General features: G+C 45.2%; 1 protein-coding gene across 9 annotated transcripts; it reads left to right on the plus strand.

Moving 5' to 3' along the window:
• The first annotated feature begins 714 nt into the window (after positions 1-714).
• MTERF1 (mitochondrial transcription termination factor 1) lies at positions 715-9,895 on the plus strand. Of its 9 annotated transcripts, none has more exons than XM_075558434.1 (5): positions 732-788; positions 4,205-4,491; positions 5,063-5,141; positions 6,202-6,362; positions 6,470-9,895. In XM_075558434.1, exon 5 carries the CDS (start codon positions 6,500-6,502, stop codon positions 7,628-7,630), a length of 1,131 nt encoding a protein of 376 aa, XP_075414549.1. In that variant the 5' UTR covers positions 732-788; positions 4,205-4,491; positions 5,063-5,141; positions 6,202-6,362; positions 6,470-6,499; the 3' UTR covers positions 7,631-9,895. The 9 variants fall into 9 exon arrangements, with proteins under 9 accessions (XP_075414548.1, XP_075414549.1, XP_075414550.1 ...); XM_075558435.1 differs by having other exon boundaries at positions 4,205-4,306; XM_075558436.1 differs by lacking the exon at positions 6,202-6,362.
• The last annotated feature ends 949 nt before the right edge of the window (positions 9,896-10,844 follow it).

Consider the following 10,844-nt stretch of genomic DNA (forward strand, 5'->3'; position numbering starts at 1 on the left):
CGGTGTCTCCAAACTGCCAAAATGCATCCCTGGTGGAGATGAAGTCTCAGTCACTTCCACTGTCATTTAAACGGGGCACCCAAGTCCACTGGGGTTATAAGCCCCAGCCTGAAGGTTGGTGCTGAAGCAGACACCGGGATTTCAAAGGCAGGCAGGGAAAGAAAGTTATGCCTGGGACCGCTTGCCAGCCGTGGATAAAAAACCCAAACCAAAGTCACTGCCATTGAGTCGACGCCGACTCTGACTCCCAGTGACCCTATAGGGCCAGGTGGAACGGCCCCTGTGAATTACCGAGATGGGAACTTTTCAGGAATAGAAAGCCGGTCTTTGGTCGGTGGAATGGCTGCTGGTTTCGAACTGCTGACCTTGAAGATTGCAGCCCAACGTGTAGCACGCTCCCCCTCTCCCGCCCCCCAACACACCCACATAAAACAAGCGATTCCTCTGCATCGGGCAGGCACATTAATGGCGGTCATCACTTTATCAGGCTGCACAATTCCGGTAACCGGCGGCAGTCGAGCTCCGCGGCGGCGCGGGAGCCCCGGCCTCGCCCTCCCACCCCGCCTCCCGGCGCTCCGCGCGGTCCTCGGCCGCCCCCCGCTGGCACCCTGGGGTAGCGCCGCCGCGCGTCCACCAGACGCCGCCGGGGGTGGGGCGAAGGGCGGAGACGTCACCTCTGCGCGCGGCCTGAGGCGGAAGTTTGCTGGCTCCACTTCCGCCTGTCGTTTGCACTGCGGCACCCGGACCAGGAAGTCAGCCCGCCTGCGGCACTTGGGTACCGCCGAGTGGTAGGTCTGGGGCCCTGCATTTTGCTCCCCCCTCCCTGGTTTTAAAGGAGACCGGACGGCGTGGTTGATGTACGGCGCGATCCCGTGCCCGCACTGCGCTCGTCGAGTTGCTTTTGAGGGAGGAAGAGCGACGGGAGGGAGGCCACTGTACGGAGTTAACCCTGCTTTTGAATGTAAGGACCCCCTTGCCTTCGAATCCGGCGCCTCGGCTCTGGACAGCATGCTCCGGACGACATGCCTTCGTAGCCATGAGAAAGAAGTGAGCACCAGCATTTAAGGCAGGAGGTAGTCAAGCGCGAATAGACAACACACCAGGGCACTTACTAGAAGATGACTGGACGGAGAGGAGCGCTCCCATCCAGCGTCGCACAGAGGGAGAAGACAGAAGAAGCAGAGCCAGAAAACCAATTGACATTAGGCAACCTGGCGGGAGGCCTGCCCTGGGTTCCCCGGCTTTCCTATTGTCAAGAGGCAGGGGCCAGGCATCCTTTATGCTCCCTCCTTCTTTACTTGCTCCGACACCAAACTCTTCCTCCCACGACACTTTGCTTCCACTCGTTGCAATGACCACATAGAACTCACAGATAATACAGTTAGGGGGGTTAATAGGCAAGTTAATAGATCAGCTCAAGTCAGGATCCATAGCCAATAAGGATACATGGCTACGGCAACACCTCTCCTTAGCCAATCACCAAATCTCTCTCTGATCCTCAGCCCCTCAGCCACATGTCTGCGAGGACTGGACCTCTGTGGACTCCACGCCTGTTGCTCTGTCTCACAGCTCCATGGTGCCAGTGCTGCCCCAGGCGCTCTGCCCCTCAGTCCGGGGTCTCCCCCACGTCAGACAGACATCTGGAACACCCTCTTCCAGGGGTCTTAGGAATTCACGCAGCAATGCCTGTGATGGAGGCCTCGTGTTTGTCTATTCACAGACCACACCCACAGGGAAACAAGGAGTGGTGACTTAAGTCACCCCCTCTAGTACGGTCTAAAGAAAGATACATCCCATCTTAATCCCGCACCAGAGAATGCCCTCCAAAATGGGACTGTCGGCGCAGGCAGAGTCCACAGGAGGAATCAGAGCCGACAGGGCTGTAGTGATTCACCACATCTCAGGTTGCGATTCTGCAAGACCGCTTTGGACACCTTTTCAGACTTGGGCCCCTCTGTGGTGCTGGCACTGAGACTAAGGCAAATAGGAGAAGAAGGGTTGGTACTGTAGGAGACCTTTCTTGAGAAATGAAAAAGCGAGAGAGTTGGAAATTGCAGTGCACTCCCATAGAGCTCTACCCTGTCTCTTCTTCCAGCTCCTCTACCTCTTCTGCCTTTGCCACTCCTGAGACAGCCAGGTCAGCCCCTTCTCCGACTCCTCCGAGTCAGCATACTCCGCAGGACTCATCAACTCACAGCCCTGGCAAATACAGTGCAGCACTGTAAATGGATTTTCTCCTCCTTGTGATTGCCTTACCATTTCTTTGCTCTAGCTTACTGTATTCTAGAATAGAGTACACAAGGGCCCTTCAAAGGGTCCTTGAAAAAATGCCTATCTTTCCATTTTTTTCACAAAGTTTTTGAACCCCCCCCCCCCATGTATACATTTAACATACAAAGTATATATTAGTGGACAGTTTATATTCTCGGGGATTCAAGGTTTATATACCTATTTTTCGACACTGCAGGGGTTCTGTGCCTCTAACCTCCACTTGTTCAAGGGTCCACTTCCAATTTCCTATAGAGGTGTACATCTTTACCAGAGCAGAAAGCCTAATCTTTCTGGAGGAGCCGGTAGCTTTGAATTGCTGACCTGGTGGTTAGCAGCCCCACTCATAACCCATGAAACCATCAGCATGCCTTTTGTTGGGTAGACATAACATCGATTAAAAAAAATTGGGCATGTATTTGTATTGTACACACACATACACATTGATCTATCAGTTCTCTATCTCACTATATTATTTTAAAAAATCATTTTACTGAGGGTGCGTACAACTCTTCCCCTTCTTTTCCTGGTTTCGCTACACTCATTATTGGTCCTGAGGGGTTTATTTGGGATTCCCTGTGTTTCCAGCTCTTATCTGTACCAGTATACATGCTCTGGTCTAGCCGGATTTGTAAGGTAGAATTATGGTCATGATAGTGGGGACGGGGGAAGAAGCATTAAAGAACTGAAGGAAAGTTGTATGTTTAATTGGTGCTATATTGCACCCAGACTGGCTCATCTCTTCCTTGTGACCCTTCTGTAAGGGGATGTCCAATTGTCTACAGATGGCTTTGGGTCTCCATGCTCCCCCTCATTCACATTGATAGGATTTTTTGTTCTGGGTCTTTGATGCCTGATATCTGATCCTATCGACACCTCATGATCACACAGGCTGGTGTGCTTCATTCATGTGGGCTTTGTTGCTTCTCAGCTAGATGGCCATTTGTTTACCTTGAAGCCTTTAAGACCTCAGATGCTATGTCTTTTGATAGCTGGGCACCATCAGCTCTCTTCCCCACATTTGCTTATGCACCCACTATGTCTTCAGCGATAGTGTCAGGGAAAGTGAGTATCACAGAATGCCAGGTTATTAGAACAAAGTGTTCTTGCATTGAGGGAGTACTTGAGTGGAGGCCCAATGTCTGTCTACTGCCTTAATACTTAACAAATAAATAGATTTACATAAGTCTTTCTATATAGTTATATATAAATATATTTACATATGTACCTGACTATTTAGATGGCTATAAATGTCCTTGTCTCTAAGTTCTTTCCTCTATTTCCGTTTACTTTCCTCTTGCCCCACTATCATATTCAGTCTTCATTTGTGTTTCAGTAATTCCTCTCAGGTACATTGCCCTTGATCAAGCCCCACCAGGCATCCTATGCCCTCCTCACCATTGAATTTGGATCACTTGTTATTCCCTTGTCCCTGGATTTGTTAACACCCCCTTCATTTCCCCCATTTCCCCCTCTCCTGTGTCCCCCTGGAATTTTTAGTCCCATTGTTTTCTCCTACAGATTTTTTATCCTCCCTACCTTATTTAGATAGACATGCAGAGACAATAGCAAGCACAAAAACAAGACTGAGAAAAACAACAAAAGAACCCCCCCCAAACAACAACAACAACAACAACAGAAACCGACAAAAAAGAAAAACCTATATATAGTCTGTTTGTTGCCCCCTAGTAGTGTTTTCTGGTTGAGTCTGATGAGGTGTTACACTCTGCCCCCAAATTCTATTTTTGATATTCCCCAGAGACTTCATTACTTTGCTCCCCTTCTGCTCTGTTGCACGCCCTTAGTGTTTCGCCCTGGTCTCGCTGTACTATTTTGATGTACATTATAAAATTTAAATAAAAAGTAGAAGATTTAGAAGGCTAATACAAGTGTAAACCGGAGTCTCACTGTTTCTGCATCATCTTGTACTCCTTAGATAGCACTGGCTTCATCTGCAGCTGTCAGTGTTGTGCCGCTTTATCCAGGAGCGGCCCCCGTGAGCATCTGGAACAGAGAACAAGCTGCTGAGCTATTTGAGGTGGAACCTTCTTCATTCTTTAGAAAACCAAAACACTCAAACCAAATCCAGAGTGAAAAACCCACTGCCACAGGATCCCAACTCATAGCGATCCTGTAGTAGGGAGTGGAACTGTCCCTTTGGCTTCTGAGGCTGGACACCTTCATGGGAGCAGAAAGTCTCATCCTTCTCTTGTGGAATGGCTGGTTGGTTTGAATTCCTGGTTTTGCTTTTAGTAGCCCAGCGACATCACCATCAGGGATCCTTAGAAGGAAGCTCTTACTTAAGTCTCTAAATTCCTGTATTTCAGAAGAGTATATAGTTCGACAGGGTAGTAGGTGGATGTGTGAAGAAGAATGAACTCAGTAGGCTACTGAGCAATTGTATGTGCTTCTGAATGATATTTGCTTCAAAGCAGGGCTTCGAACCCATTCTAACCATCTCAGTCGGGGTGGAGGGAGCAAAATTGGAACAGACCTGAATTTTTACAATTTGAGTGATGCAGAATGATAACTAGAGTGGGAAAAACTATGGGTCAAAGCCCTGGAATAGTGAGCCCTTTCAAGATCCTGATGTGAGAGATTTGGATGATTGCCAGGACATGTTCCAAATCCTGTAGTCAGCTGCCATCTTTGCGCTGGTGCTATTGTCTCTGACTGCTGGGAAAGAGATTTGGTTGCTATTCACGTCACAGGCTGCCTGAGCTTTCTAAGAGGCAGGGTAAGTTTCTAGCAGGTTGTTGACTTCCAATCTTTCCCATTCCAACTATCATTTCAGTTAAACTATGTTTTACAAAATCAGCTACTTCCCAGTTGGCCATAACTGACCCAGGAAGAATGAGTTTGAAGCTGAGTTGGTGAATGTTCTGCATTTTCACTTATTTGAGTCTACAATTTTGGAATTTTTTTCTTAGTTCTTTGTGAACGATGTGAGCTACGGAAATGTTCTCAGCCCATATAGGCATAATCCAAATTCTTGTTATAATTGGAGTAGCTAAAAGGATCAAAACAAAGACGCTTTCTTTGCAACTGATCTTGGCAGCAGTGTCCTGACCGTGGGGTCGGAGCCATCCACCTATTGTCTAGTTTGCTCGGTAAGAGAAGGGAGAGGGTCCCCTGTAAGCCACTAAAAGTCTGTTATCCCAAACCAAACTCACTGACATCTAGTTGGATCAAGGGCTAATTTTTTCACAACTGTATATTCTCAGGAGAAAGTTCAATCCAAAAAGTATAGCAGTGCTCATTTAATGGTTATACTTAAACATTTTGTATTCCATTTTTGAACCATCATGACAAGCAGAATTGGGCAGTATTTAGGTAGTTTATAGAAGCTAGATGTGCTGTGAAACGGTCACAGACATCCTTGGAGTAGACTTGTGTACCATGGTGATGGGGGTGGGGGGAAGAGGATTTGTATGTATTTATTGTTTTTGTGCCATTTACCAGCAGAATTCCACACGTGGTGGACTATGTGAATGAAATACCACAGCTCGCTCCTTTTGAAGGTGGAAGTTAGTGGAAAGTTGTTACATTAAAACCAAGGGTTCTCACTGGAAAACTGAGTGAGATGGAGATTAAAATCAGTTGTCCAGCCAGAGGTCTTGTTGAGCTAAGAAAGCAGTAGTTTCAAAGAGAACACAAATAGAGATGTTTCAGCTGGAAATCAGACAGTCGGGGGTGTTGGTTTTGAGAACCAACTGGGGTTAGCGTTGGAAAACTAGTAGGTCCGAAAAGGAAGAGACAGGAGCAAGCGGAAGGGGGGTTTTACCCGTGGCAAGCTGGAACCCATGACAAATGAGGTGCCAGTCACTGGAAGAAGCTGAAGGTTTGGAACCAGGATGACAAAGCATAGAGGGAGAAGGCTAGACAGTCGGTTTGGGGTGACCAAGGCAGACGGTGTCCTTGTTTTATTCTCAGAGAATAAACCGAGCCGTGTGAAGGAAGGATCCTGCGGGGCAGAGATGATGCCGCCTGCCGCTTTACGCCCAGAGTGGGAGCAGACCAAAGGCGTGGGTGAACACCAGGAGCAGTGCGCTAGGGGGATAGTTACGAGAGCACCAGGAGAGCTTCAGCCGTAGGTGTGTTCCTTCAGAAGTGACCACGATGCTGACAGGACAAAAATAGAGTCATTCAGATGTTTACCACTAAGTTGTTTGCTTAATATTGTGCATGTTGTTTTACACAGCATTCCGCAAGGCTTGGTCTACTGAACCTCATGGCAGGAAGAAACTTGTTGTATATGAGAACTACCCTCCTTGGTTCAAGATGTTGGGTGATCCAGTCGGCAACAGAAATCCTCTTCAAATCAGCGTCCTGTAGACTCTTTGGTGTGAAGTGTCATAATGCGAACAGCGAATCTTCAGAGAAAAAGGAACGACTGAATAACCTTCTTACTATGGGAGTAGATATTGACATGGCGAAGAAACGACAGCCTGGAGTTTTTAATAGGACGGTTACTAATGAGCAGGACCTGAAGATGTTCCTTTTGTCCAAGGGAGCGAGCAGAGGAGCGATTGCTAGCATCATATCAAGGTACCCACGAGCCATAATCCGCACCTCGGAAAACCTTTCCAAACGATGGGATCTGTGGAGAAAGATTGTGGCATCAGATCTTGAAATCGTCAGCATTTTGGAACGTTCTCCAGAATCCTTTTTTCGGTCCGGTAACAACCTAAACTTAGAGAATAATATAAAGTTCCTCTACTCAGTTGGATTGACTCAGAAATGCCTTTGCCGATTGTTAACCAACGCTCCACGGAGCTTCTCCAATAGTCTGGAGCTCAATAAACAGATGGTTGTGTTTTTACAAGCAGTCTCTTTGTCCTTGGACCACAAAGATCCTGCAGATTTTGTCAGAAAGCTAATTTTTAAAAATCCTTTTATTTTAATCCAGAGCACCAAACGAGTGAAAGCAAACATTGAGTTTTTACAGTCAACTTTCAACTTGAACAGCAAAGAACTCCTGGCCCTGATATGTGGCCCGGGAGCCCACACCCTAGACCTTTCCAATGACTATGTGAAAAGAAACTACACAAATATCAAAAAGAAGCTGATTTCTCTTGGGTGTTCTGAAGAGGAGGTTCCGAAGTTTGTCTTAAGCTACCCAGATATGATCTTCTTGGCTGAGAAGAAGTTTAATGATAAAATAGACTACCTCATACAAGAAAAAATTGACATTTCACAAATAATCGAAAGTCCTCGGGTTTTGGATTCAAGCCTAAGTACTTTAAAAACTAGAATTAAAGAACTGGCAAATGCTGGCTATAACTTGAATGCATCCAGTATCGCTCTGCTGTCTTGGAGTCTAAGTAGATATAAAGCTAAATTAAATAAGTTAACTGGGTAGGAAATTGTGTCGGGGAATTATTAAAAAAGGCCTTATAGTGTAATCATACCATTTTGTATTGAATTTGGACCTTTCACAAAGGATGAGTACATGGTCTATGGCTAACGGTCTAAGAATTATGGCTTTTATTTGAAAAATCTGACTCGTCTTTTCCCCCGTGCGACTAATGTACTATTCCTCACTTGACTAGGTCACTCAGTATGACCTAGTCAAGATCTGGAGAGGAATCTGAATAGTAGAACCGTAGCCCCAATCTTTTACCGTAGACATGGTTAGCCAGTACAAGCAAGGTAAGATAGCAGGATTTGATCATTAGAACTTAGATCACAGCAGAAGTCCAGTCGCCTGACATTGGGGAGGGATCAGCTGAGCTATGACTTTTGGTTGGCCTCTCATGACCATCTCTGGATGGACTGGTTCCTGGGTGTGACTGGCCATCGGGTGACTGGAGCCTGGGGTTCTTAACTGGCCAAGAGATCCGTGGTCTGAGGCTGTTCAATCACGCCTTAGCTTATTCTTCATTAACTTGGGAACTGGTGCAGGACTGAGCTGTGGTATCACCAAATGTGTGAGGACCAGAGGCACTCTGGTTAGGTATTCTGGCATAACCAGGCCAGCTGGTTATTATTATTATTTGCTTTTTGTTTGTTTCCATGTTGCTACGCCCAAAATGATGCTCTAACATCTTCCTTCTGGTCCTTTCAAGATGACTGTTTTTATTGCTTTATTCCATAGGGTTCCCCTCCCCCTCTTCAATTTATAGGGGTTGTTAATGGAATAAAATGAAAAATAAACCTAAAATGCATTGTCTTAAATGGTTATTTAAACCATGTTTTTATTAGCAGAGACTTTTAGCCTTGGAGTAATTTCTGAGTGGAAATTGGTAGTTATAGAAGATCAGATAGAATCCCATTTTCTGTCTTAGTTGCACTATAAATAAGATAGGTATCAGAAGGAGTCTGTTCTTAATAGTAATCTTGAATGAATATTGATGAACTTATGTATATGAATTGTCTTATTGATTATGAAAAACATAAAAATTTAAGATGGTGGATGAGAGTTCTTCCTCGTCCGTTGATTAATCCTAGTGTCACCCTAATAACTGTCCAAGTTTTATTGTAAGGAGCCCTGCTGGTTTAGTGGGCCACGTGTTGGGCTGCTAACCACAAGTTCAGCAGTTTGAAACCACTTGCTGCCCTGGGAGATGAGGCTTTCTTCTGCTGTCAAAATGTGCAGCCTCCAAAATGTGTAGTTCTACTCTGTTTTATATATAGGGTTGTAATGAATTGGAGTCAACTATCTGGTAGTGAGTTTAGTTATGGTTTTTGGAGGGTACCTTCAATTTATGTCAACCATGATTGTCTTTTATTTTTTTTGTTTAACTTTGCAGTTGAAATTATTTTTATTCTATGTTCAAACGCAATCATTGTAAACACCTTTGAACAATACAAAGAACAAAGTCCCAGCTAACCTGTTTTATCCCGATGTTGAGGAAATATCTTCAATTCTTAGTTTGCAAACAGTTTTATTAAGCCAAGAGCTATTTCTAACCCAGTGATGAATGGCATCAGTAGGTATTTTTTTGCCAGGATTTGTTGGACTTAGACCCCTTTTGACGATAAGGAGTCCTGAGAGGGCAGTGATCAAGCAAGCCGGTGCTAACCTTAAGTGGTTCACCTACCAGCTGCTCTTGGGGGACACGTGGCAGTCTGTTCCCATAAGGTTTCAGTCTTGGAAACCTTATTATTGGTGCTCAGACACGGCTATGTTTAATTTATTAATCTTTTATGTATTATTTTCTATTTTAAGTATTAGTCGGTTAGTATTCAAGTTATTGCTATTAGCATTCAAGGTACAGAGAGTGTTCTACCACAATTTTTGTGGTTCTTTCTGGGAGAGGGGTGCCACTTTGCCAGGTTTTTGAATCAGGGGTGTGACAGCCTCATGAGATTAAGTTGGAAGATTTTTGTTTTTTTTCTCCCCTCAGTGGAACCACTCAAAAACTAGGAATTATCCATTTTTTTACAGTTTGACAGAACTTGCCTGTAAAATTAAGCTGAGCTCATTCAGGATAGAGCTTTGACAGCATGGTAAATTGTTGTGAAGTCTTGTATAAATACAGAGGGTTGACCTCGTTTTCCATTTTTAGATTTTCTTAGAGGATAGCAACATAGGGCTTTGTCTCAGTTTAGTCAGTGCCTGTGGTTTTGACTTTGTTCATATTAACATGACTGTGCTATGCCCATACAAAGACACATGTTCATAACGATTTTACACAAGGCTGGAATCAAGTATTAATATCATGAACTACTCCTACAGTGCGCTCTTACTCAGCAATACAAAATATGAATGATGTATATATGCAACGATGCAGCGAATCTGAAAACTACTTCTGCTGAATGAAGGAAACCAGATTCCAAAAGCAAAACAAGGACTAGATTCTGTAGGATTCCATTTATATAAAATACTAGCAAAGGTCAGTTAATCTGTTCTAATAGGAAACAGACTGGCATTTTGGGCGGGAGGTAGGGTCTAGTGGGCAAAGTCTGGCAGGAGGAATTTACAGGGTCCCAGGGAAACTTTTTCTAGTGATGTATGTACTCGCTTTCCGGATTGTGATGATGGTTTTGTGAATGTCAGAGCTCACTGTACGGTTTATGTCCCTCAGTCATTGTGAGCTGCTATTGAGTTGGCCCTGGCTCATGGGGACCCCGGGTTCGGCAGAGGGAGATGTCACGTGGCCTGCCGCGTCACCATGGTCAGCTGTCAATCAGACTTGTTTCATTGGCCGATTTGTGGAAGTAGATTGCCAGGCCTCTCAGTCTAGAAAACCAGAAGCCAAACTCACTGCTATGGAATCGATGCCAACTCACAGCGAGCCTAGAGGACAGGGTAGATCAGCTCCCTGTGGGTTTCTGAGACTGTAACTCTTTACAGGAGTAGAAAGCCTCGCCTTTCTCCCTCTTCATCAGAAGCTGCACTAGAACCTGTGCATCATCATCACAGCAATATGCAAGCCTACATCGACACACAGGAGGTAGCTGTGCATGAGGTGTCTTAGCTGGGCTTGAACCTGGGCCTCCTGTACGGAAGGTGAGACTTCCCTCACTGAGCCATGGCTGCCCTGATAGACTTTAGCTGTACTTCAGTGGAGTTCAGCAATCTACCCTTGAACCCTTGACAAGCCACCTCCATCTCCATATATGTGTATATT

The sequence above is a fragment of the Tenrec ecaudatus genome, chromosome 9 (genome assembly GCF_050624435.1).
Source record: "Tenrec ecaudatus isolate mTenEca1 chromosome 9, mTenEca1.hap1, whole genome shotgun sequence".
NCBI lineage: Eukaryota > Metazoa > Chordata > Mammalia > Afrosoricida > Tenrecidae > Tenrec > Tenrec ecaudatus.